At 45.4% G+C, this 27,549-nt stretch overlaps 1 protein-coding gene across 2 annotated transcripts in view; it reads right to left on the bottom strand.

Annotated features, from left to right (window-relative positions):
• Positions 1-5,546: 5,546 nt before the first annotated feature.
• Tmem178b (transmembrane protein 178B) overlaps positions 5,547-27,549 on the bottom strand; it is a 393,382-nt gene continuing 371,379 nt past the window's right edge. The window contains exons 4-5 of one of the 2 annotated variants that reach the window (XM_085683877.2): positions 7,077-7,172; positions 5,547-6,046 (exon numbers count right to left, since the gene is read on the bottom strand). In XM_085683877.2, the coding sequence (XP_085540003.2) occupies positions 5,967-6,046; positions 7,077-7,172 (176 nt within the window). In that variant the 3' untranslated portion in view covers positions 5,547-5,966. Of the gene's footprint in view, positions 6,047-7,076; positions 7,173-9,889; positions 19,613-27,549 lie in introns of those variants that run through there. The other variant, XM_085683876.2, reaches the window with a different exon arrangement.

The following is a 27,549-nucleotide window of genomic DNA, read 5'->3' as shown; positions in this document are numbered from 1 at the left end:
GAGATTGGATGTGGTGGTTTGAAAGAAAATGGTCCAGAAAGGGAGGGGCACTATTAGGTGTCTCCTTGCTGGAAGAATTGTGTCACTATAGAGCAGTCTTTGAGGTCTCCTTTTTTTAAATTTTTACTCAATGTCACAGTCAGTCGAATTCCTGTTGCCTTCTGGTCAAGATGTATCCTAGTATCATATCTGCCTGCATGCTGCCATGCTCCCCACCATGAAGATAATGGACTGAACCTCTGAAACCATAGGTACCACTTCAATTAAATGTTTTTTTGTAAGAATTATTGTGGTCATAATGTCTCTTCGCATCAATAAAAACACCTAAGACAAATATAGCTAGTTATTTTAGGACTTGACCATTATCTCAATTTTTCAAGGTCTCCTGGGGATGTTGTCATCCCCAGACAACAGGAAGCAGTCTATAGAACCCAATGCCCACATTCCCAAGAGGTGAGGTGGGTGGTTTTAGTCATTCATCAGGTTATGGATATTTGTCATTGTTTAGTGGGAATAAAGGAATATATGATAAAAAGACAATTATTGATGTTAGATATTTTACACTGGTATGACTTTTTGTATAATGATACAAATTTAAGGTTATTTTTGTTATGTCATATATATGTTTATACTCTTGCTTAAGGCATTGTACCTATGGAACTCATTTGAAAATGTAATATAATGTTCTAGTCCTTAAAAGCTATTATTATAAACTGTTTGTGATAATTAAAAAATATAGGTTAGTAGTTAGTCATCTATAACAAAAAAACTTGTGGTCATATTAGTGATGTTTTCAAGGTTAAACTGATATATTTTAGATAGATAGATGAGCTTCAAATGCTTCAGAGACCTACAGAATATGGAATTTAAGATGCTAAATAACCCAAGGCTTTCCATGACAGTGAGACACATCTGCTCCTGGCAGCACCAATCTACTTCATAAAAGGATGATGGGTGCCAACGATCCTCATTATGGAGTTTGCTTTCACTGTGGCAAAACTAGCCATTTAGGCAAGAAATTGCCCTAGCTTTGACTGCTGACAAGCAGGATGCAAAGTAAAAGGCTATCAACCTTTGCTAAGACAAGGTAGGACAATCTTTCAAAATTCCTACTTCAGAAAAATGTCTGTCAGTTCTAGGCCCATAGGCCAAAGATGGATGACCCAATGTCGTAGAGAAACTTTGTGTGACTGTCCAGGCAGTCAGCTGCTTCTGTCATTCTTATAGTTTTGGCAGATACTTGCTCTGTACTTCCTGTTTAGTTAGGTAATATTATATTCTTCTAAGTTTTCTGATGGAGTTAAAGACAAGATAGTTATAGTTATGGTTTTTCTTGTTACCAAATTCAGCAAAACAAAAAAAAACCTATGTAAGAGATGTAAAGTTTATAAGGTTGAGAAACATAAACTCTTAAATTGTTTACCTAAAAATGTTTGGAGGTCTAAAAAGATAATTTTAGGTTAGTAATACAAATTAAGATAGAAAAGAAATTAGGTACACAACTTTGAACTCACCATGATAAGATAGATAATGAAGTGTTTTCTCTGAATCTGCCAAATACAAATGGACTGGATATTGTAAATTAATTCTTACTTGATAATTATTCTTACTGTATATAGCCTTACTATGCTAAAGTTAAAAACCTTTCTTTTTACTTAAACAAATTCAGAAAATATTGCAGAAAATTTGTTTAACTATGCAAAGATGTGTTGCATTTGTTTAACTATGTGAAGATTGTTGCATTTCTTTAATTATGCAAGCATGTATTGCTGTTTTACCTTGCTTGCCTAAGGCACCTGATTGGTCTAATAAAAAATTGAGTAACCAATAGTGACAGAAGATGTATAGGCAGAACTTTCGGCACTCAGAGTTAGTAGGAAGAGGAATTTAGGGAAAAAGAGAAGGAGACAACAGGGAGATGCCAGAGACCAGAAAAACAGCCATGGAGGAAGCAAGAAATTAGGACATATAGAATAAAAGAAAGGTAAAAAGTCCTGAGACAAAACATAGATGAATAGAAACAGATTAAATTAGGAGAGTTAATAGCCAAAAGCTAAGCATCCATAATTAATAATGTATTTATTTGGGAGCTAGTTGGTGCCCCCCCCCAAAGTTCCAGCTACAGGACTCAGTTGCCCCCTCTACCATTCCCACTCTACCTTGTGTTCAGAATACTGACCTACAAATCCAAACCTGTGTCCCTGGAATGCAGACTGTTCTCATTTCCTTCCCTCTTTCATGTTACTAGGGGGACATCGTTTTCCTACCGCTCAACGCCACATGCCCAGTACTTCCCGCCCAGTTCTGGCTTCCTTTTCTCTTGATAAGGTATCTCCATCCTGACTACTGCTTTTTCGTAAGCTGTCTCCTCCTTCTGGACTCTGCCATCAACTTGAAAGCACTATTAGTTTTGCTCACTCCCCCACCCATAGAGCCCAGGACTGTGTCTGACACAACATATGCGCTCAAAAAAACCATTTCACCCATAAGTAGCATTGCAAGTTTGAGGGGGCGGGGCTGAACTGTTTTATTTCTTGTAGATTGGGTTGGGGAGATGGTCTCGTTACTCTTGTGTAACACAACCAAACTGTAAAGTGTAGAGAGAGATGAGGAGGAAAAGCTGATGAGACTGCCCACCCTCTACTCTGCTGGAGCTCCCGTGATAAACACCAATGACAGCACAAGAAGGCCTCTCATATGGTAGGTTCTGCTCACACTTCTCACGGCCTGATTGGGAGTGAGTGAGGCCCTAGACAGGGCTCTTAGCCCTACCCCCAAACAGCTGAGAGGCTCATGCACAGAGAAACTATCAACTGTAGGTTTGACCATCAGACAGGCAGAACCACAGACGGTGTTCTTATAGCCGCAGCAACCCAGGAAGGGCTGAGCCCCGGCCAGTGATAGCACTGGAAGCACCCTGACTTTCCAGCAGCACCCCGAAGAACCTCCTTTCCGCTGCTGTCCTTCAGGAAGACTGTTGGTGTTCATTCTTAGTGCCACCCCACCTGACTGGGTTTCATTAGCCAGCGGGACTTTCAACAGGTCATTGCAATCTTAATTATTTAATAACAAACACTTACCTATAATGCCCACCATATGTCAACAACTCCTTTAAGAAAGTGCTCATGGACTGAAGAGGTGGCTCGATGGTTAAAGCGCCTGCTGCACTTCCAGAGGACCTGGGTTCGGTTCCCAATACCCACACGATGTCTCACAACCATCTGTGACTCTAATTCTAGGGGACCTGAGGCTTTCTTTTTGCCTTTCCTGCACACTGCCTGCATGAGTACACATACATCCATTCAGGGGAAATACTCATACATATAAAGTAAAAATAAATAAAATAGTCAAAATAGGAGCCCTTTTTATTCTCACAACACCCTCTAGGGCAGTGGTTCTCAACCTTCCTAATGCTGCAACCCTTTAGTATAATTCTTCATGCTGTGAAATGAAACCATAAAACTATTTTCATCACTACTTCATAACTGTATTTTTTCTACTGTTATGAATAGTAATATAGGTATCTGATATGCAGATGGTCTTAGGCAATCTGTGGAAGGGTCATTCAAACCCGAAATGGGTCGCGACCCACGGGTTGAGAACTACTGCTCTCGGGTCAGTGTTATTGTTGGGTCAGCGTTATTGTTGTCCCCATTCATAGGGGAGGAGAGTGAGGCTAATTGCTTTGCTCAAGGTTAAATGAGTGCTCATGCATGGTGTCCGTTCTGCACTCAAGCAGCCCGACTGTTTACACCTGTGATTATATGGCCATTAACTAAATCTTGGCCCATAGTTCATAGCGCAGAGGAACTGATGTCTGGGTGAGGGGTTTCTAATCTCCTCACCCCTCAGGTTCAGCTGGCTGCACGTCCCAGTGTTTCTTAGAAAGAGGCAAAAAGCAAACCCCTCTCCCAGGACAGTCCAGTTCTGATCTCCCACGGGACTGACAGCTGTGGGATCTTACCTACACCTGCTCTGAAGCAGCTGCTGTGGAGTTGATGTCTCTCCTAAACGTCTGTTCACTGGGAGAAATAGTACCTCATTACTTGCCGTTGGTCTCCTGGCCCTTTTCCTTAACTGCTGGGGAGAGACCCAACAGAAAGATGCTTTCTAGAGACACCAGTTTAAAACGATACTGTAGCAAGTCTGCTGAAAGTCCGATGGTCTTACTAGATACCGGACGGGGTAAAGGGAAGCTGGATTTGATCAACACATGCTATTTGGAGGCACACATAAAACTGCAGCAATATATATAATTGATGCATGCTAATCAAAAGCAAAAAGTAAAAAAAGTTACTTGGTGACGGCTCGGATGAGAATGACCCCCATAGGCTCATATATTTGCAGGCCTAGTCCCCAGTTGGCAAACTGTTTGGGAAGGGTTAGGAGGTGTGGCCTTATTGAAGAATGTGTGTCCCTCGGGGTGGGCTTGCCCAGAGTTTGTCTCTCTGCCTGCTGCCTGTGAACAAGGAAGTGAAGCTCACAGTTACTGCCCAGTACCGTGTCTGCCTGCTGCAGTCATGATGACCATGCACTGACTCTCTCAAACTCTAAGCAAGTCCCCAATTAAATGTTTTCTTTTATAAAAGTTCCCTTGGTCATGGTGTCTCTTCACAGCAAGAGACCAGTGATGCAAACATTCTGATCTGGCTCTGAAATCTCAGACTGGATTTTTATTTTTTCATTTTTCTCTGAAATTCTACTATGGTCTTGATGCCATAGAGAGGACAGAGCCTTAAACTTTTAACCTACATGGGTGGAGCAGATGAGTGTCCCAAACCAAAGCATACCAGCCACCAAACACCCGGTACCATACTAAAATGCAAGTTCTGGTTCTAGAGATGTGATGTTGGGCCTGAGATTCTCATTGCTAGCAAGTTCCCTTGTGGTGCTAATGAGCTAACCAGGAGCCACTCTTAGAAGACCAAGGTCCTAGACCATTTCTGTTACCCTAAGAAAAGGAAGACCTCTACAGAGGGAAGATAATTTTCAGTGTCAACCTCTTCCTCTCCTGGATTAAAAACAATTCAGAATGTATTACATGTCTTTGTGTACCTGTATAGGATAGTTGCAAAAACTTCAATGACTGATTATAGTAAATCTGCACATTTGAATTATCCATGTATCAACTGCATATCAATTTTTAAAAAAGATTATGTGTGTGTGTGTGTGTGTGTCTGCATGAGTTTATTGCACTATGTGTGTGCAAGTACCCATAGAAGCCAGAAAAGGGCATCACATACTCCATACTCTGGAACTGGAGTTGCAGGTAATTATGAGATACCTGGTGTGGGTTCTGGAAACTAAGCCTGAGTTCTCTGCAAGACCCAGAATGTAAGTACTGTTAACTGCTGAGCCACTTCTCCAGCCCCTGTATATCAACTTCTGATGTGAGAAAGTGGTACCTGTGGGATGCTCAACAGTGAGAAAATTTCAGTTCAGAAGGCCTTCTTTAGTATGTCAACCAAGAAAAAAAGACACATAACACAGAGGAGGCAATGGAAGGCTGCAAGGTTCCGAGAAGCAATTATTCTCTTATTTCTCTTGCGTTTATTGACTCTTCCCTTTTCAAAGGTATTCTGAGAGGTAGGTGTTGCTATACCCATTTTATAAGGACACAGCTTAAGGAGGCTGCACGACCCAGCTTGTATGGAGAATAATTCAGATTTAGATCTGCTTAAAGACTCATGCATCTGCGCATCTTTTGCATATCCATTCTCCTACTCCAGCATCCTGTGAAAGCCAGGGGACCACCTGAGAAGAAGCAGATAGAAAGGAGACACTCAGACAAAGCACGTCAAGTTACTGGCATGTGAAAAGGCCAAGCTAGGTTGGTCTGCAGCAGATGAAGGAGGGCAAGGCTAGACTGGTCTGTAGCAGAAGAAGGAGGCCAAGGCTAGGCTGGTCTGTAGCAGATGAAGCAGGCCAAGGCTAGGTTGATTCAAAGCAGATGAAGAAGACCAAGATTAGGCTGATCTGTAGCAGATGAAGGAGGTCAAGGCTAGGCTGGTCTGCAGCAGATGAAGAAGGCCAAGGTGAGGTTGCTCTGTAGAAGACAAAGAAGAAGAAATTTGAATACCTGAGAATGAGTTTTAACATGGACAGAAAATATGTTTTTTTCATTATAACTTATAGCTTAGTGTGCAGTAATTGCTGAAATGGCAGGTTTGAGTTGACTAAACACTGCACATTTCAATAAAAGATCTGGCCTTTGGCTGACTCCTGGGAAACAACCTCTAAGCCCTTAGGACGGCCTGTCTGATAGCAATGCCTTCCTTTACCTGACTTATTTTGAATCATAGGAGATCATTTATGCAATATTGTGGTAGATGGTAGAGACCTTGACTGTGGGTTGCTAGTTTTACCTCTGGCTATGGTTTGAATGAGAATATTCCCCATAGACTCACACTTCAACCATGCCACACCTAATCCAACAAGGCCACACCTCCTCATCCTTCCCAAACAGTTCACCAAGCATAAAAACACAAGAACCTATAGGGGCCATTCTCATTCAAGTCACCATATAAACCAAGTATCTTTTCTACTTTTTTATTTTTGATTAACATGCATTAATTATCCATGTTGATGGGGCTCTATTTGGCCTCCATACAGCATATGTTGATCAAATCCAGCTTCCCCCTCCAGCCTGTGGTTGCATCTAGTAACACTACTGAGCTTTCAGCAGGCCTTGCTAAGGTATCTGAAACCAGTTTTCTAGAAAGCTACAGTCTTGCTGCCTGAAGTACATCATTGGAGGCAGGCTTTGAGCATGTATAGCCTCATCCCGCACCCTGTTCTCTCTCTCTCTCTCTCTCTCTCTCTCTTTTGTGGTTGCTACTGAAGATATGATCTCTCAACTTCCTGCCCCTGCTGCCATTCCTGGTATTTGCTGCTGTGCCTCCCCACCATGATGGACTCTATTCTTCTGGAACCAAAATCCAAAATAATCCCTTTCTTTCGTAAGTTGACTTTGGCCATGGTATTTTATTATAGTAACAGAAAAGTAACTAATACACAGGGCTGGAGATGAAGTCACATTGATAGTTAACATTCTTAAAATCACCATGGAAACATACCTCTGGGCTTGTTTATGAAGGTGTTTCCAGAAATGCTCTGCAGAGCAGGGGAGACCCACTCTGAATGTGGGAGGTGCCCTGCAATGGGCTGGAGTCCTGGACAGCATGGTAAATAAAACAGAGAAAGTGAGCTGAGCACCATCGTTTCTTTCTCTATTGGGCGATGGTGGAGGAAGTGGGATCAGCTCCCTCATAGTCCCGCCTCTGTATCTTCCCTTCGCTAACTGGCTGTGCCCTGAAACTGTGAGCCGAAATAAACCCACTCTTCCTTCCTTCCTTCCTTCCTTCCTTCCTTCCTTCCTTCCTTCCTTCCTTCCTTCCTCCTTTATTTCTTCCTTCCTTCCTTCCTTCCTTAAGTTACCTTTGTCAGGGATAGTGTCAAAGCAGTAAGAAAAATAATAGTAAAGTCGGGCGAGATTCATGGGCAGTACATGTTTCCCCTATTGAACACTCGAAATGCGCTGGAAGCTTAGGGAACCCTCAGTGGTTGCCAGCTCTCTCTGGATGCTGTCATGAAGCACTGCTGAGAGAATTAAATGCTGCTTGTCCAAATCTACCAGAGGAAGCAGCTGGAGCGCATCTGGTCTCTCCTGAACTTTGTCCTGCGTGTCTTTGTTCCTTGCTAATTCGAATCTGTATCCTTCAAGCAAGTCCCTGAACCCGAGGGTGGTTGGGGAGATTCCCGCAACATGCTTTAAAGGTTTAACGCTTTGGTGGGTGGGTAAGGGAAGACTCACGGTTTTTAGTCGGTAAGTATTCACTGAGCGATTACTTAAAGCATGTATTATCGCACCAGAGTATGAAGATAAGCCCACATCCCTGCTCTTTACCTCCAACAACACTAATTACCACAGAGGTAGCACGGTGTGAGGCTGGGGGAGGGACTTGGTGAGGAACCTTCGGAGAAGGAAGTTACTCCAGGGACCACCTTGAGTATTCTGTGATTTGGTTATCGATACTGGAGCTAGCTGCCCCTCTGCAATGACTTAACAATGCTCACCCTAGGGACGTGTATGCCTGGAGGCACTAGGACTGAGGTGATGGGGGCGGGGCTGGGGGGGTCTCTCCTACAAACCCAGTTCTCTCCTGAACCCAGTGGGCTGCATAATTCAACCCAGACACAGAAATCAAAGTTGTGTTTTATTGAAGAAAGAAGGAGAACGATCTTTGAGGCTTCCCCGGGCAGCCTACTCAGCGCTGTGTGGGGTATTCTGCCTCACGTAGCTGCTGCTACTGCCGCCCACCCCTCAGGTCCGAATGCTGCCACACTGAAGTCATGTGACCTGGGAAAAGCAGGTTCCCTGTCCTCATGACCTCTGCTCAGTGGGGAAGAGGCCCTTAAATCCTGCATGCCTTCTCTCAGAGATGTTCACTTAAGATCAGTAATCTTTTCAAGTTTGCCTCTCCTCTAAGAGACATCTCATCTATGATGAGTTAGGGGGATGACCTTTGGGGATGTGGACTATGGTTTCTTCAGGTGTTTCTGCACTCAGGATACCTCCCCCACGTCCATGACACGTTACCCTCCTCTGACCAGCGTTTATTTTTGAAATTTTTTTCCATTTATTTTCATTACCCTCAAGATGCCGTCTTTAAAAAAAAACCCATAACTTTATTTTTATCAGACAAGAAGCACACAGCCATGTGGTGAGCAACCCTGAGTCTTTCACAGTGTCCAGCACTGAACATATCTCCCCACGGAAGCTTCTAGCTATGGCTGCTCTCACAAAGGTCGTGATTTGTCACACTGACACTTGGCCACTCTGTGTGAACTACTACAGAGACGCAGTGGGGTTCCTCTCACTTAGGAATCCTTCACTTTCCTGCAGGGTCCCACTCTAAGGGACTTCCTTCCCTTTCTGGCTACTCAGCATCTATATCCCAGGAATAGTCTGCTTCAAGGATTTGAGCGACAGTGTGAGCTAACCACCTAAAAGAGAAGCTGAAAAGGACATACACTTTCCCTACCTTCCTTCCATGGTGCACACACCCGGCATTGTAAATTAAAAGCTACCGTCTTCACAAAGCAGTGACACGGGGACTCATTCTAGAGGAGGTGGGGACAGGGGGAGCCATGCATCTCCAGGGCAGAAGAAGCAGGAAGAACATCAGAGCCACCTGTGAAGCCCAGAGTCCAACAACTGCATCCCACTGGTCCAGATGATATCAGGATGAGAATCTGGCTACCCAGGCTTCTACCTGGCCATGTCTTTTCAGGAAATCCATTTTCCACTTATATCACACAAAGCTGGTATCCTTCCTTTAAGCCCAGAGATACTGATGGAGAAATGAGACTCTTGCAAAGCACTCACCCCCAATTACCTCTGCTTCCTCCCAGCTTTCCTTGTCAGACATGTGCAGAAGCTTTTGAGGGGCGGGTGGGCAGAGAGGAAATGGAAGTAGAAGTTAGGGACCAAGCTAGGGAAGACTAAGAAGGTTCCCTTTTTCCTGGTATCTAAGAAATTGGTCAAGGGGCTGGACCCTAACAAGCAATGGCAATATCTCATGGAGCCTTTGAATTTCTTGTTCTTAATGTCTCTGATGGGAGGATAAGAATAAATTTTGTCTTTTTTATCTCCTTCCATCCTGCTGCACAGTTTTGTCACTTCCTTAACCCTCAAAGCAAAGGTCGTTGGTCCGCACACTATTGAAATGTCTGTTTCCTTCTGGATTAGAGCTTTCAGCTGGCTGTGTAGGAATCGTATGGTTTATTTCTCTACACACCCCCAGGGAACAAGATCGTTCTCCATGCAATACTGCAGCCTGTACCTTCCCCACTCCCACCATCCCCCCAACAGATAGCAGACACGGCCTTCTAAAACACACAACATGGTCTTCTTTATTTAATTATTTAATCAGTTTACATTCCACAACTGACAGATTATTTGTTTTTATTTTTTTCCATGAACAAGTCATTTAATTAATTACCAGACACTTTTTTTTCTTCAATCGATGGAAATAACAAGATTTCTGCCAATTTGAAAAAGAAAATTGCAAGATGCAGTCAGTTTCAGTGAAGTTCCCAAACGCTCTCTGCTTCCTCAGTCCTTTCAAAGTCACGGGAACCTGGCAATTTCCCTTTTCATTCCCCCCTCCCGCTTCCCTGTGAAGTTCCTCTTAGAATATCACAAGAGTTTCAAGATCTGGTTTGGATCACCTTTCCTGTAATTAATTAATTATGAGAAGAAACAGACAGTACAATAGATCTGATAAGATGTAGCATTCTTGTTAAGATTAAACAATACATTTATTCACATCATATCAGAACAAATTAACATAATATTTAATCTTATTTTTAGCACCAATGACCACAGGAATTGCTACCTCCAAGGGGAGAGTCGTTGTTAGAATCCTGCAGTATACACCACACTGTGTCTAACCAATCAGAAAGCACTATGCAAATTAGAGCGAAGGTAAATAAATTTATATTGACTGAGCAATAATCTGGCGGACCATAAACTCGCCAGCTGTTTCAGAGTTTTGCCGGCGACAGGCCCTGTCTAATGACCACATTTAAAATGTACTCACCTAGTCAGCTCCCTTCCTCCTGCTCGGCAGCACAGGCCTAAGAAGGTTAGATCTTAAATGAATCAAACCTTATCATACTGGTTCTTTGAAATGATTGGAGAATGCCCAGGGGCTTGCTTATGTTTCTTCTATTCTATGCCCTAAGATCTCACTACCCATCTTTTTCCCCACACGAAAGAGGCTTATTTAGACCTAAGGAAGATCTCTAAGCAGAAAGGAGAGGTAGGAAACGGTGGCCCGAGTTCTAGTGTAAGGACAGAACTTGTCGCTGCCACCTCCTAGGAGATACGGTTTGCCTGTTGCTCTTCTCCCATATCTCCTCTTCAGCATTCAAGATTTAAAAAGAAATTGGAGGATGGGTCAAAGAGCTGCAAACCTCATTGAGTCACTCTTAGCAGGAGACTCCACCAGATGTTACGAGGTGGGAGAGATGTGTATTCTTAACAATGGGGAGGCCTGTCTATCCCTTACCACGAGATAAAACGACATCTGTATAGATAGGGTGGGTGGTGGCTGATGCCCCTACAGCCGAAGGGCATGGCCTGCGGTCCCCCAGAATTCTGACAGGTCATCAGGGCCATGTCCAGGAATAGCACTAACGCCTCGGGAGGCAGATATAACATGTGGTTGGTTCACAGTAGTTCTCTCCCGCGGCTAAGCAGGTGAAGTAGAACTTCCAAAGGTGAGACAGCATCGTGGCGATGGCTCGGCTTCCTACTCCGCAAATCCAGCCTATGCCTTTGTCCCCCACAAAGAAATGCTCACCAGTGAGCGACTTGCCGGCAAGGGCATCCTGCTCGGTCTCTGAAAAGCCTGTGTTCTCCAAGCCTGTGTCCTCCTAGCCTGTGTTTTCCTAGCCGGGTACCAGAAGCCTGATGCGACTTTTGAGCACTAACAACATGGTTGGATATGTTTTCTCGGGGGTAAGCTTTACCTTGATTTAGATTTTATGTGAAGTAACCAGAACATAAGGCATGCTAGTAACTTTGATATCGGGTCCAGGTCCAAGTGCTAATAGTACGGAAATTAGTTTCACCCGTTCTGTCGGTGCTTTAAAATGCAGCTAGCGGGATATTTCAAATTGCATACAATCTTGTATCAAATTCTATGGGGCGGCAGAGTTCTAAATCACCTTCCTTGTACAAGTCTCAAAGAGGGTCACCAAAGTCCATTAGGGATGAGGAAGTTGTGGACTGAAGGTACCTATACCCATGAATGGAGGGGGTGTTGGCACAAGCCAAACTTGAGTATCTCTCTGAGAAAACTATTTGTCTCTGGCAGTCGCTTATACTCCAGGACTGACTATTTGTGCCCTGTGGCGTCCTAATCCCTCCTACTACAGAATTCCTCGCGTAGGGCTATTTCTCTGCCATTCTGCTGAGGGGATTTTGGAAGCACAGAAATTTCTCCATTCCAAAATTTTCAGTAAGCTCTACGTTTAACTAACCACACGTTCTACCCATAGCCTCCACCCCAGCGCCAGAACCGCCTTTCCCCCTTTCTTCCCATTCCATAGTGCCCCCTGACCAGACTCTGCTCCTTCACAGAGTAAACCACATTTGTGGAGCAAGCCACAGTTGGTAAAGCAACTCGCGCGCCTCATCTCCTTTCATGGTCTTTCTCCTACCACAGCGCTACGAGGCAAGGCTCTATCTACAGAGGGCATGATAAGATCATCCGAGTGGGCGGGAAAAGGTCTCTGAGACCTAAAAGGCGGATCAAAGGCTTTGGACTCTGCACACAAACGGGCTGCTGGCTTGCGGTTACTTTCTGAGGGTTATCAGCTTGGGCCAAGAGTAGCGGGGAGAAAGCATCTCCTGATTTGCCTCAATGCAACAGCCAGCAGGGGCACAGATAGCAGCAGAATGGACAGGGGAGACCTGGTGTCCCATGAGTCTCCGAAGTCACCCTGCTCCCTATGAGGCTGTGAGGACAAGGGTACGTGGTGAAGCCACAAGATTCACCCGAGGCTCCAGGTGAGCTATTAACAAACTTCTTAACGTCACGCACTTCAGGTTAGGTCTGGGTTGACACTGGCCGCGACTTTTTCTCTTCTTACTTTGAGGATATGCTCTGACTTTGGGAGAGAACGACTTAATGTTAAAGGCAAATGCCTTCAGAACAGAGAGTGCTAAGCAAGCAGGAGCAACTATCAGAACAACCAGGGAATTCTCTTGTGACAGGCCTCCCTCCCTTCAGGGGCCGCCAGGGCCAGGATCCTAGGGCAGTCCTCACAAGTCCTCAGGAAACCGAGGGCTCTGCTTCAGCCTTTGAGTAGTTGCAATCCCCCTCCCCTTTATTTTCGGCTTTCACCTTTGTTTGTACATTTTTACACATAGTCTTAGACCGAAACAGTCACACCGTAGGCAGTGGGGTGGGGCAGGAGAGGAGCACAAGAGTGGGTCTCTGAAATCTCGGCGTGAAGGCATGATCACACTCACGACACAGACACACCGGCACATACATATGATAATGGGTCTAGGGGCCACCCCGAGAGGAAAGGAAAGCTTGGGGCCTAAGGGAGAAATATTTGGGATGTGGATCCCCCCACCACCACCCGTAGGGAGTCACGACAGGCCTTAGGTGTGAAGAGTAGTAGGCTGGCTTGTGTCAGGGAGACGCCAGACTGAGCTGGAGCTAGATAACGCCTAGGTTGGGGCCCAGTTTTCTGTTTCTTGGCCCTGAACAAGCCTCGTTGTACCCTTATGATTAGGTGGGCTCTAGTCATAGAGAGAGCAAGGTCTTGTTATTCTCTGTTAGAAGGTCTCAGGGCAGGCAGGGAAGAAGAAAAGCATGGAGATTCTTTGGGGGGGGGAATCTGTCCTTTTCCCTTTTAGAATCTAGGATCCATGCGAGACCATACTGGGAAATGTCCTAACTGGATATCCCACGCAGAGGCCCTCCGACCAGCACTCAGAGGCTATTGACGAAGCCACTAGCACTGCAGCCTGACAAGAGGAAGTGGCCTCTCGCTCTGCCACGCTTATCCTCGCTCTAAACATGAGAGAACTTTAAAAGCTTTAGGAATCTGACTCCCCCTCCCCCCTCCCACATGAGCATGTACAGCCAGGAGTGAACATAGAACTGTTAAAGCAAGCAACAGCATGAACTCCAGGCCTGCTTTAAGGTGAAATGTCAGAGCCCTCTGGACTCTTAGCCTCCACGTGGTCTCCTCGTTCTCCATCCCTTCTGGTAATAAGAATAAGCTACAGGAATGAGAGCTCACTTTGCAAAACTGGCCTTGGAGAAAAGGGAGTGAGTCTGGCTATGGGTAACAAATATGAAGGTGGTGATTCCTCTGGAGGGCTTGCAGGAAGGCGTGAACCCCATGTTCTTCAGCTGGGTAGCTGTGCGCTAGCTCAGCAACCAAGATGGCCTCCCTCTCTCTCCATTATTCCTCTCGGTAGCGCCTTGATGGATCCATTCCACCTTAGTGGCTGCACTGCTGATAACGGGTAATTTGAACAGTGCGTAATTCATAGACACTTCATGTTTGCAAATCGCTCCGCCATTTCTTTGTCACCCTTAATGTACCATGAGGTAAAACGTTATCACCATCCTCATTTTGTAGATGAGGAAGTTCAAGTATAGAGAAGACACAGTGCCCAGAGTCACAAATCATTTTAGGACAGAGCAGAATGAAAGGTACAGCCACCGCTGCAGTATACAAGTGTAGCTTAATCAGTGAGTGTATACTCATGATCAGATTGAGATGGCACCTGAAACAAAAGGGTAAGTAGGTGATAGAGAGATAGAGATAGATGATAGATAGATAGATAGATAGGTAGATAGATAGATAGGTAGATAGATGATAGATAGATAGATAGATAGATAGATAGATAGATAGATAGATAGATAGATAGATAGATAGTCCTAAATAGTAATCTTTCGCTCTGGCCTGAGCTTTCAAAGGCCTCCTTGCTGTCCTTGGGACTTGTGTTGTTGCTGCCAAGAACACAGAATCACTGATGCCAATCACAGTCTGTGGCCATGTCCTCTCGGCCCCATTTATTCCCTCAGTGACAACCACTCACTGAAGAGGCTCTGAGATTCTGGCCATTACGGCTGGGCCCACCATAGAGGCCTCAGGGTGATGGGTGGCTTATGATTGGTTTCACAGTCTTCTGTATGCTATTATTTTTTCTAGCTTTCTACAATGAGCATGTATTCTTCGGGGGAAAATTCAATAACTTGTAATAATCCGGTCTAAAGACTAGGAATAATGTCAAAGAAATGTTTTGGGGCATAGAGACATCAATGAAAAAATGGTAAACATAACCCCGGAAGTCAACAGTCTGAGAGACATCAGGATCATTTATATACACCTGCTCTGCTGGACTTGCTTTAAAAAATCTGTCCCTTTCCTCTGTCTATGTGAGCTGGAAGACAGCACCAAGGCTGTCCAGCTGAGCTCTGCTTCACCGTTACTGTCTGTGTGATCGGTTCTTCTGACTCATCACGCTTCCCTGGAGAGGGATGGATGTGCTCACTGGGGTAAATCAGCCCAGGAGCAGCAGACACATTTTCAGAAAAGAATAACTAGGAGAAGCAACCGATAGTCCACACAAAGACAGAGGGTGTCTGGGTCTATCCCCACTTCTTCCTCTACACGACTGAAATCAGTGAATGGATGTTCCCAGCCTAAGACAGTTGAAGCCGAATGTTCTGCGCAATGAATTTGACTTCATTATTCCAAATTATACTAGGCAGGCAGCTTTGGAGACCTGAATGGCACATCTTCCTGAAGTCAGGAAAACACATGCGACGTTTTCTTATTCGGTCTCTTGCTGTGCATATATATGTATGACCAAGGAAATGCAAAGTCTCAGGGCACCCTCTCTTAAAGGAGGAAAAGTGACACACTTGGATAGAACCCTCACCTGAGGGACAATACACCAAGATGGTGTCAGGGCCCAGGGAATCACTTAGGGACCTGAGGCTAAAGAGGGCCGATCTTGATCTGGTAGAGCTGTCTTATTATGCTTTCGTGATCCCTAGAAGTAAGAAAGGGGGACTTCAGGCAGAGACTGAAGCTGAAACAGACATTTTCTTTCTTATATTTTGATGTCAGTGATCCACACACATCCTTGTGAGACCTCAGGCCATGACAAACAAGGAGAGGGGGCTTGAAGTCTCTCTCCTCCCTAAGAAGGCAACTGTCCCAAACTGATCATAAGGAAAGCCATAGGGAGAAAAAAATAGAAAATGAGCCATAACTCCTCAGTGAGGAATTACACTTTCTCCCAGCTAGGCCCCCAACTTTCCTAAATCCCCAATCTAGGAGAGAGTGAGGAAATGAACATGGAAATTGCGCTCAGGCTGTTGGTTAGCACAGGGCCCACAGCACGTGCAATCATGGTCCTTGTACAGACACGGCAGAAATAATTTGAACTTGACCTGGGTAGGAACTGCGGGTCTTGCAGAGGCCACTGGCTCTCAGACCCCTCAGAAGGCTGGGCTCTATGACTTAGAGTTAATGGAATCCGAACTAGAGTGTGCCCCACACCAAGACTTCTCTGATTTTTCTTCTACTCACTCCCTAGCCACCTCACAGTCAGAAAGTTCCAGAAACTGCCTCAGAGTGACTTATTCTAAGCAGTCAATCCCCTGTGATGGAAGGCTCAGGCTACCTAGACAGAGATTGTTATCTTCCATCATTGTGGGACTTCTGTCCTGATCGGGTGCCATGGCTTGTCTTTGTTGCTAAGTAGTACAGACCCCAGCACGAGTGTATCTGTGCCTGTCTGGTAGGTCCTGTTCTGCCGATCATGAGTGGAATGAATTGAGCCAGAGACACTATCTCCTCGCTGGGATTCTGTCTACTATTCCAAGAATGTGCATGCTTCAAGGAAGCTGGTAAGCTTTATTAAGTTTGCCACAGAGTTGGGCAATTGGGTAGAGCAGATGATCTGTTTATGATGAGTATGATTTTTTTTTAAAGAAAACCAAGGCATAAAGGTATAAATGAGAGGTCTGTGAACTTGTTTGTTCAAACAAGTTTACTTAAGAGAAGTTTAAATAGTCAACAGCAAATTGCCCCATTTGGCTTAGCTTCCTCCGTCTTTTTGCAACTGCAAAAGAGCTGGAATTAATATTCCATCACAGACAAGTTCTGTGCCTCAAGTGGATGCTCAAGCACGACTGCCTGTCCCTGCCCAGGTCAAGATACTCTGGAGGAAGACAAAAGTCCTCTCAATCTGAGATACTTCTATTTTCCAGCCCCAAGTATGTCCTTTACCTTAAGAGAAAAATTTATCTTTTCAACGGAAAAGAAAAAACAAAATTCTCAATTAAAAAAAAACAACTAAGGTTTTTTTTTTTTCCTGAAGATTATTTCCCCTATCATGGAATACACTGTTTATCATAAGAACAACTCTTAGAATCTCAGTTGGAAGCCAGCAGCATTCCCTAACACCCAGCTTGCCCCTGCTCTCCCAGCACTCCTACTCTCGGGTTACTCACATGTAAGACTTTCTGTAGGATCTGACCGGGGCCCTGATGAGGGAGTCTTGAGAAATGCATCCATACCTCTATATAGGTACACACACACACACACACACACACACACACACACACACACACACACTGCATCATAGAGACATGCACAAAAAGTTACTCACATCATACCCTGATAGGATTACACACACACACACACACACACACACACACACACACACACACACACACGGAGGGAGGGAGGGAGGGAAGGAGGGAGGAAGGATGGGAGAGAGGGAGGGAGGGAGGGAGAGAAGGAGGGAAAGAGAAAGGGCAGATGAGAGGGGGGAAGGGGAGGGAAATTGTTGGCAGGTGAGAGGTGAGGTGTCTGGTAGGAAAAGAGGTCAGGAACAGGGAGCTGCAGTGGAGCACTTGAAGGAGGAAGGCTGCTGAGTGGTTGGCAAAGTTCCCAAAGCAGACCCGTTCTGTAGCAGCTGAGCTCCCCATGTGTATGGCTGACCACGGCTGCACCAGCTCAGGATTCTCTCCTTGCCTCCCTAGGGACACTTGGCACCAGCAGGGTCCCCAAGGTAACCATGAGTTACTCCTGCCATGTGGCATTCACAGCTCTGGCTAACTTCTTCACTCGCCAGCACTCAGAGCCAGTTTGCTCAAGTGAGCTGCATGGTCTGGCTCCACCTCAGTTCTGGTGCTAGCCCCTAAAATAGATCGCGATTTGGGGATTCGTGGCCTTGAAGATCAAGAGGAAAGGGACAGGGATGGAAAGAGTCGAGAATTCTCCATTAATTTACATAATATCATACAAACTTGAGCCCATGGGACATGGAGGTGCTCTCTCTGCATGTGGCCCATTTCCTTTCATCTGTACAGGGCTCACCCCTAGAAAAGGAGCGGATGTCCAGGGACAAAGGCAGCCCCCACAGCGGGGACCGAAGGTCTTGTTTGGTATATTTACTTGTATATCAGCAACCAGAGGCAATATTCCTTCTCTTTCCTGATCTGTATGTTCCCCCTCTTCTCTTAGGAATTTTGTGCCCAGCTGTGTCTTGAGCTTCCGAAATTAGTGGACTAAATCTTGCAGAGTTCCAGAACCGTACTGTGAGGTGCCACAGGGTTCTCTGGCCCAGTGGTTTTGTTCTTGGTTTTGCCCTCTGGGAATTTCAGCTGTACCAGAAATAATAGAAAAAGTGCAACACAAACAATAAAACCCCCACACTCAGGAAATATCCAGCACACGTGTATGCACATACACATGTGCATGGGCACACACGCACACACACGCACACACACACACACACTTTTGTCTCTCTCCAGGGATCTGCAGCTGCTACATTGGCACCCATGAATGCCTGCCCTTCAAGATAATTCCCAGATCTTGGGGCCTCCATAAGGGGTCAAAAACAATAATAGCGAGAGAAAGAGAGACAACAGAATAAGATGATATTTCCATTCAAGGAGTGGAAAAGAAAAAGGTAACCACCCAACACCTATGCACACGTGCACACACACACGCACACATACACACACATCACAGCATTGCTCAAAGGCTCGATCTGCCCAGAGAACGCAGGCAGGGGAGGACAGGGTGGCCTCTTGTTTAACTGGGTGTAAGGCAGCTGGAAGGTAAGACTGGGTTTTCTGAGCATCCACTGGAATGTCCTTTTGTTGATGCTGATCTTGCCTCTCAGCATGTTCTCTCCCCTTCCCACCTCTAAGACATTGTCCAAAGGTTTGGCCACAAAGAGAAAACTTCCTTCTCAGTCTGTTTTCTCTTCCACTCTTGGTGTGTCGCTGGTGGGCTGGGAAGGAGCTCAGAACAGGAAGAGCAGAGAAGTGGTTCTGAAAATGGCCTCAAAGATGTGGTTACATTCTATGAACTCAAGGGACTGAGCTTCCCCCATGACGTGATGGCTGGGGGGGTGGTGGCCTTTCCTGTTGGCCCAAAGAGTAGCACTTTCTTCTCTGTATCTGTGTTGCTTCAGACCACTGCCTCTGTCCCTTCCAGTTCACCGCCACATCCTTATGAGTGACAGGGATCAAGATGCTAGCGCAGGTGGTGGCTTTCACTGTCTTGAAGAAAACATGAAGCCAAAGTCAAGAACTGATGAGAGAGCCACGGGATGGGAACACTTTTTTCCCATCTTGGAGATGAGGCAACACAAAGTCTGATGAGATGCAGGTGCCTGAGCCAACTCAACTCTACCTTGGCACTGGCATCATCTTGATTGAGTTTCATTTTATATATGTATATTATATATATATTTATATATATATATATATATGTATGGGTTTGTTTTTTTTTTAGCACACTGTCCCATTCTCTGGTCTGGATTTAGGGCAGTTGGTCCTCGGGACAGGTTGGACAGAGGGGGCCAAGGTACAGAAGAATCCCGAGATTAGTGTGAGGCCCAGGCCCCCCCACGCACAGAACATGGACCATCCATAGCCGTGGCTGATGTCATCCGGGAGTCCATATAGGTAGCGTGGGTAACGTGACAGCTCAAAGTTGATCCCAGCCACACAGGTGCACAGTGAAATGATGCAGAAGGTTCCTGGAGAAAAAGGGAGGACACACGGGGCAGGGAAACGGAGAAGGACAAGGAAGAAGGGAGAAAGAGAGAAGAGAAGTTAGGATTGTTACATTGACACTTTTTTAAGTGCTCGGAGAGATGAGAAGATTCAGGGAAGAGTGGGCTCTGCCACCAAGGTCACCATCGAGAGAGGTTCACGGGAGGAGGCACTACCGCTTTTATACCCTCCAATCATTACCTATCTTGGACAAAGTCAGGAAGTCGCTGCTTTGATTAAAATGCCCCAAATGAGTATCTCATTAGAGATTTATATAGGGTGAATGACTGCAGAATATTTACTTCTTTTTTTTAATAAAGTATTTAAGATATGCTTCTTTCATTGAAAGCACAAATCATCCCATTTGGTGTAGCAATAAAAACATCTATTTTCTTTCATATACACATAGCATCTTATACAAATTTCAATACTCTTTCTTTAATCCAGTCACCAAAAAACTCTGACCATCCAGAAGAAAAAAAGCCTTCTCAGGTGTCTGACACTTGAAAAATCTTTTCCACTTTCTAAGGCAATGTTTCTGGGAAATGCTCCATGGAAAGCGAGCCCTCTAAGATCTTCCTCCCTATTATGGGTGGTGGTGAAGTCAAAAAAGACGGGAACTCACACACATGCCTTTTCAGTCGCCATACCCACACGGGCATCGCTTATCTTATCCAACATGCTTCAATGAGAAATTTACTAATCCTATTTGATATTAGGGTTCTCTCTGAAATATATTCCTCACCGTATACATGTAAACACACATTCAACATGTCATACATATTCCTCAAATCAAATCACCCTCCAACTCGAAGATCGTTAGAAGAGGTGAAATGGGATAAAATGTTTCATAATCATACACTCTATTAACCAATACCAATATTTGGTATAGCTAAAGTGAATTCAGTATTTGCGTTCACACATGCCTTATGTGACTCAAAGAAGCAGGTGTCTCTGGGTCAATGAGAAGAAGCAGGTGAGGTAAACTGTCTCATAGGGAGGGAAAGGAGAGGCAGTATGCTATGTTTTCTATCCATTATGAGAAATTTCCTTGCTAACTGCTGGGTTTTTTTGTTTTGTTTTGTTCTGTTTTGTTTGTTTTGGTTTTTTTGTTTTTGTTTTTGTTTTTGTTTTACAATCGCATCCTATATCTTCCAGAAGGTTCCTGAAGAACAAGGGAAGAAATGCAGGGTAGGGCAATGAAGTTCCTAAGTTTGTGACCATTTATATGGTCACAGTAGCTGCAGACATACTTAACAGTTAAGTGTTGTGTGACTAATCAAAGAACAGAGTGCGCGTCAGTGGAGTGCTCCGTCACAACCGCGACATTAATATCACGGCATGGCGGAAGACGGGTGGAAAGATTCTTAGAGCCAGAATTCAGGGACGGTGGAGTGAAACAGTGTTTTCTGGACATTCCAGGACTCAGGAGCTTACAGCAGCTGGGGTCCATCTAGGCAAGACCAAGCCAAGCAACATTCCAGTAAGAGAGGGAAAGGCTCACAGCCCCCCTCCCCCACATGAGAAGCTATTGACAGCTGCCAGCTTCTGGGGAGGAGAGAGAGTCTGTTTTCTTTCAGGGCCTGCCTCCAGTAGGTCAAGCAAGCTCCAGCCAATAGCTTGCATCCATGAGTACGTGGCCGTGCAAACGGGACTTTTTGAGTGAGCGAGAGAGTGAGAGAGAAGAGAGAGAGCTCAAGCAAACATGGATAGACTTGTGAGCGGGTGAGGAGGTGAGGGGGTGGTTCTGGGGAGTGCGTATAATCAAAGCACACTGTATGAAATTGTCAGAGGATTACTAAAAGTGTTGTGTTTTTAAAAGTGCCGTGTGCCGGAAGTTAAATCACGAGCTTGGCCTTGAATTCTGAACACGGCGCTATTCTATAGATTGCATCTTTATCTAACTGACAAGGGAACCAAGGCTCCAAGAGGTTAAGTCTTGTGCCGAACGTCACACAGCAGGTAGACGGGAAGCCAGTGCCATCTCAGGCAGCTAGGTTTCAGCTTATAGTCCTATCCATTGCTCCTTTACTTCCTATTTTGGGAGGGGGTAGTGACTGAATATTAACTTAGGACTTTATGCATATGAAAGTATTCTACATTAAGTTATATCCAAGCTCATCTACCTATCCATCCATCTATCTATCTATCATCTATCTATCTTCCATCCATCCATCCATCATCCATCTATCCACCTATTTATTTATTTATTTATTTATTTATTTATTTATTAGTCTTTGCTAAGCTTCCCAGGCTGGATCTGAATTCATTCTGAGGCTCAGTCAGGTCTCAATTCTGGGATCTTCCTGCCTCAGCCAAGTAGCTAGGATGACATGTGTATGGCACTGTATTCAGTTCTACTGTGCTATTGAAGACTGGAACCAGGCAGCTGACTCCTTCCTATCCATCACCAATTGTCCACCTGCGTTCAGCTGCATTCCGTGTTCTACCATGTGGTTGCACGAGACTGACAGAACAGATGGTCTGTTCATGATGGTCAGGAGAAAGGATTAGCATGGAAGGGGGAGCAAGTGTAGCCAGGCAAAGTCCAGATCACAGAAGACCAAAAACGAATGGGCAGCGAAGAGAAAATGTCTTCAATGTTATTCATAATGCAAGAGTTAAACATTCAAAGCATAGGGGTTAGAGAGATGGCTCAGCAATTAAGAGCACTTGCTGCTCTTCCAGAGGATCCAAGTTTGATTCCCAGCACCCATATATCAACCCACAACTAATTCCAGTTTCAGGGGTCCTAGCACATGAGTGCTGTATCCGAGAAGTCTGGAGAGCAGAGAGCTAGGACCCCACATGCAAATAAATAATAAAAATAAATGCCAATCTTTTAAAAAATTAAAGAAAAAAGAAAGCTCAAAGTACAGTGATAGAACATTATCAAATTAGTTAAGTTTTATTTTGCATTTTTGGTTTTTCTCTCTCTCTCTCATCTTGTGCATGTGTGTACATGTGTGTGTTTCTATCTCTGTCTCTCTCCCATCCTGTGTGTGTGTCTGTTTGTTTGTGTGTCTGTCTCTCTACCTGTCTGTCTGTCTCTCCCATTCCATGTGTATGTGTATGTGTGTCTGTGAACATGTGTTTGCACATATATGTGTATGTGCATGTGGAGGCCAGAGGTCAACCTTAAATGTCAGTCCTTAGGTCTCATTTGTTTGTCTTTCACATGGGATCTTTCAATGGCCTGGTGTTCGCTATGTATGGAAGGTTCTCTCTCTCTCTCTCTCTCTCTCTCTCTCTCTCACACACACACACACACACACACACACAGGTGTCTGCTTGTGTCCACCTTCCAAGTGCTGACATTACACATGAGCACCATGGCACCATGCCTGGCTTTTTCACCTGGGTTCTGGGGTGGAACGCATGTCCTTGTGCTTATGTAGTAAGCATTTTACTGACCAAGCTATGTGGTTTTGGTGTTTTGTTTGCTTTGTTTTGGTTTTGTTGGTTGTTTTTTTATCCTCTCCAAAACTAGCAAAGGCACTGGAAAACAGATGATCCAATAGCTCTGTGGGAAATGTAGGCTGCTGTTGCTATATAGAGAATGATTGTTAAGACAGTCATCCTTTTGATACAGTGGTTTCTCACCTGGGAATGAAGACCTAGGTTTGAAGTTGTTATGTGGCAAGGAGTGGCTGGGGAAGAGGGACCCACATGCGCTCAAATACTCTGTGAGTGCAGCCTCCGAGTGGAGAAGTTTGACCTTTCTTAGAGGCACCCAATTGACTGACACCTGTGTTTCCGAAGACCCTGAGAAGAACAGAGGACTATCAAGTACAAGAAGGCAGCTAAGACAAAGCCATGATCATCACAGAAGGTATGAGGCAGTCTGGGGAGGTGGGATCAGAGCCAAGAAACCCAATGAAGAGATAAGTTAATGATTGCTTCACAAACAATCTGATCTTCTGCTTTTATGGGTCTTCTTTTATGAGTTTGTGTACTTCTTATGATCTTTTTTAAAAATTCTGTTTGTTTTCTAAAGAGAAAGAAAGGGTGTGGAGTTGGGTGGCTGGGCAGGTGGGGGGAATCTTGGAGGATTTAGGGGGAAACTGTGACCAGAACATATTGTATGAAAAGATTTTCTTCAATAAAAGAGAAGAAATGATTGTGTGTAGAGACAATGAAAAGTAAGGCATTGGGACGACTTGAGCACAAACGCTATAAGACTAAAATGCACGAGTGTGTGCCACACTGTGAACACATGTACAAGCGTATTTATGAGCTTATGAATGCTCACATCAACACTTGAGTGCACATGTGTGCGGGAGAATTATCTGTATTCTGTCAATCATGTTTTAAATAAACACTGATTGGCCAGGCAGGAGGTATAGGCGGGAAAACCAGACAGGAAGTGGAAATGATGCAAGGAGAGCAGGAGAATTCTGGGAAGGAGGACGCTGACTCCTCCCACTCCTGCCCAGATCACCCAAGCAGCAGGATGTGAGCTGCCCCACTGAAAAAGGTACTGAGCCACATGGCTAACATAGATCAGAAAAATGGGTTAATCAAGATGTGAGAGTTAGCCAGTAAGAAGCCTGACCTAACGGGCCAATCAGCATTATAACTTATAGAGATCTCGTGTGTGATTTTTCTCTGGGAGTAAACAGCTGGGGGGTCGGGCAGGACAGAAAACACAAACAAGCAGGCCCGCTCATGTTACACATGTGTATGCATGTGTTCGCAGTTTGCATGTCTATATGTATGCCAGGCTCTCAGTTCACACATTCATGTCCATGGCAACAGCAACAGTACATTCGCTCATGGGAAGAGCAGCCCCTGACTGACAGGGGTCAGGAAGAACCTTGGCTCCCTGGTCCTGTGTCCTGGGGCTCAGAGGAGACTCTCTGATGGCCCTTAGAGGAAAGAGAGCTGTGTCTTGACTCTAAATTCTAACAAATCAAAACTGCCTGCTTGGAAGTCTTCCAGTTGTTGATCCAGAAGCCCTGACAGGGTGCAATTTGTAGAATTTTCTAACATCTAGACTTAAGACATGTTTTGAATCAGAATGGCCCCCATAAGCTCAGTTGCTTGTATGCTTGGTCAGTTGGTGGCACTGTTTGGGTAGGTTTAGGAGATGTGATCTTGCTGAAGGAAATATATCACTGGGGATGGCTTTTAAAGTTTAAAAGCCATGTGACATTCCTAGTTCTCTCTCTCTCTCTCTCTCTCTCTCTCTCTCTCTCTCTCTCTCTCCTTCTCTCTCTCTCCATGCTTGTGCTTGCAGAATATCACCGGTATCATCAGTATCATCTAACAGTGGGGTAAGTTCAAATCTGACCTACCTTTGAGTTGTCTTGGACATTGGGAATCATGGATACAGACCAGAACAGAGAGTTCTGGGCTGGAGCTGTGGACCAAGTCAGTATCTTAAAAACTGAAGCTCCAGCAGTGTCAGGGGTCACAGAGGACTTTATATAAACTTTAGGAAACAGAGATGTCCCTTCTCAACAGCTTCATCATCCCCCTCCACTAAGCAGATGTAGGGACTTTTGCTGGGAGAGTAGATGCACACGGGGTAGAAAGCTGGGACTCACAGGGAAGCCTCCGAAATGAGTCTGGATTTGGCTCATGCCATCAGAAAACTGAAGTAGCAGACATCAGCCTTTGAGGCCGTGCCTGTAGGCTTTCTCACTCTGCTCCCAGTGAGCACTTAGTGAGAGGCAAGTGGGGAGTCAAGAAAGGTGACTGGGATTCCAGTGGGGATCTCCTGTTAGCTGTGGTTCAAGTAAGACAGCTGACAGGTTAGAGCCCCTACCCTCAAGCCATCCTTCCCTTAGGCGTGAAGCTTGCCTGGCACTGCTAACAGCTAGGGCCTGTGAGTGCAACCTGACGGGTACAGAAGTGGCAGCTGCAGAGCGGGGTGGGTAGACGTGGTTGGGAACATCTGGGGAAAGGAGTGCTTTTGCCACGATGGGCGAACTGAGCCTAGTTCCTTGGCAGTGGGCGTGGTGGAACTAGAGCAGCCCATTGGCAAACATTTGTTTAACTTCTGATTGGTCCAGTGATGGTGCTGGATGCTGGTGGAAGAAAGGGGAGGATAAGATATGACTTCTGCTTTAAGGAATCTTTAATTAAAACTAAAAGAAAAAGCAGAGGAAAGGCAATGTATGATGTAGGGAATAGAAGCCATGCATAAGTGAAAAACCGAGATTAAAGCAAAAACAACAGCAGATGGGGGATTAAGAGACGTGGGTTTGTAAGCATCAGCTCCAAGCTTCGGTTCCTCCCTCTGAGAAATCAGAGAGCTGAAGCAAAGACTTGAAGTTCTGTCCCTTGTGTGGCGGTATCTAGTAAACACCCAGGGGGAGTGGTTACCATGACTTAGATATAGACAGTATTGCTAGACCCAGAGAGCTTCAGTGGGAAGCAGGAGACGAGCCTGGCCAGGGCCCCTGTTCCTGGGACTCCATGCCTGACATGGAGCAGCGTCCTAGGTACCTGCCACACCTCTCAGTTGAAGGTGTTGTTCACTGCTACAACCCAAGCCTAGTTTCCATGTTATGTCAGCTACCCTACTACACCACTGGGATTTTGACTTCTACTTTTCTACATCTAAAAGCCAATGGAAATGTCAAACTCCCATCAAATTATTGTTCTAGCCTGTTACACAACCTCCAATGGCTGGCAGCAATGTCATCCAAACTGTTCATGTTCTTCATAAGGAGAATCCTGGGTGGATTCTGTTCTCCTATCAGAGCAAACGCCTCACCTTGACCATACGGCTGTGCTGTGACCATAGCTATGCTGGAGAGTGCTCTGTGATACCCCACAACCTGACCTGTGCACTCCTTCTCTTGTCCACAACGCCTGGAGCTCCCAGGTCACAACCCAGTGCCGTCCTCAGAGAAATCTTCCCTGGCTTCCTGTAAAATATCACCTGCCCCAGGGGTTTTAATAGCTTCATGTGGAGATGTTTCTAGAACTGCCACTGGGGAAAGGGGGAGAAGCACAAGAGACTCCCAGTGCTCGCTCTCTCTCTCTCTCTCTCTCTCTCTCTCTCTCTCTCTCTCTCTCTCTCTCTATTTGACCAAAACAGCTCTACTTTGATCCTGTTTCCGGGAGAAATTCCCCTACAAACCAACACCATTTGGAACCCACTGACTGTATTTTAGGCATGCCACTGCATGGATCTTCCTTTGGATAGCAAAATCCAGCGGCTGCTCTATTAACGACAAGCCCATACCTTTGGTGGAAATGGCTCATAGTCTCAACCCTCCTGCCTGCCGGCCCTGCAAGAAGCCTCTGCCTTTTCAACACCGTCTCTAGGCAACCAGCCACAGCCGGCTAGTCCCAGCTGGTAGGAATGAGAAACAAAAAACTAATTAGCCTTTCAGTGCCGGGATTCTTGCTGGCCTGGGCTCAGGGTTCAGGAGTCCAGTCAGAAGCAGATATGGTGCCATTCCCAGAAGCTACAGGCGGAGAGAGCTTGCACTAACAAGACCCGCTGGCGTGCAGGCAGGGCCACCCTGCAGACCCCTGTGGTCTAATGTCCCTGTTTGTAAGCCCCATCCACAAGCAGGTAGTCCCCGCTCACGACAGCGACTGGTTGTGTGTATGAGCGCCTCCTTCGATGGCTCGCCCACAGCTCCCACTGCTTTTCGTGGCGGTCTGCTCAGGTCCTTCCAGAAACCACACATCTAAGGCCACTTAGCGACTTTCCGCCCTGCTCTGCACACTCCTAGCTCTGAGCCTTGCCATCACCTGGCTGCAAGGATAACACTATCTCAGGGCGCTGAGACGGTTGCTTTACTCAGTGCACTTTAGTCTAGGGAAGGCAGAGGAGAGAAAACTGGTTTCCTAACCAGATTCCTGACGCCTATTCTTACACCAAACACAGCTTCCCCCTCCGCCTCCTCCACGTCACTGTCATCTCTAATTAATGTTTCTCTGGTTACCAAATACTAGA

Source organism: Myodes glareolus, chromosome 25 (genome assembly GCF_982192425.1).
Source record: "Myodes glareolus chromosome 25, mMyoGla1.1, whole genome shotgun sequence".
Taxonomy (NCBI): domain Eukaryota; kingdom Metazoa; phylum Chordata; class Mammalia; order Rodentia; family Cricetidae; genus Myodes; species Myodes glareolus.
This window is presented reverse-complemented; position numbering and strand designations above follow the sequence as displayed.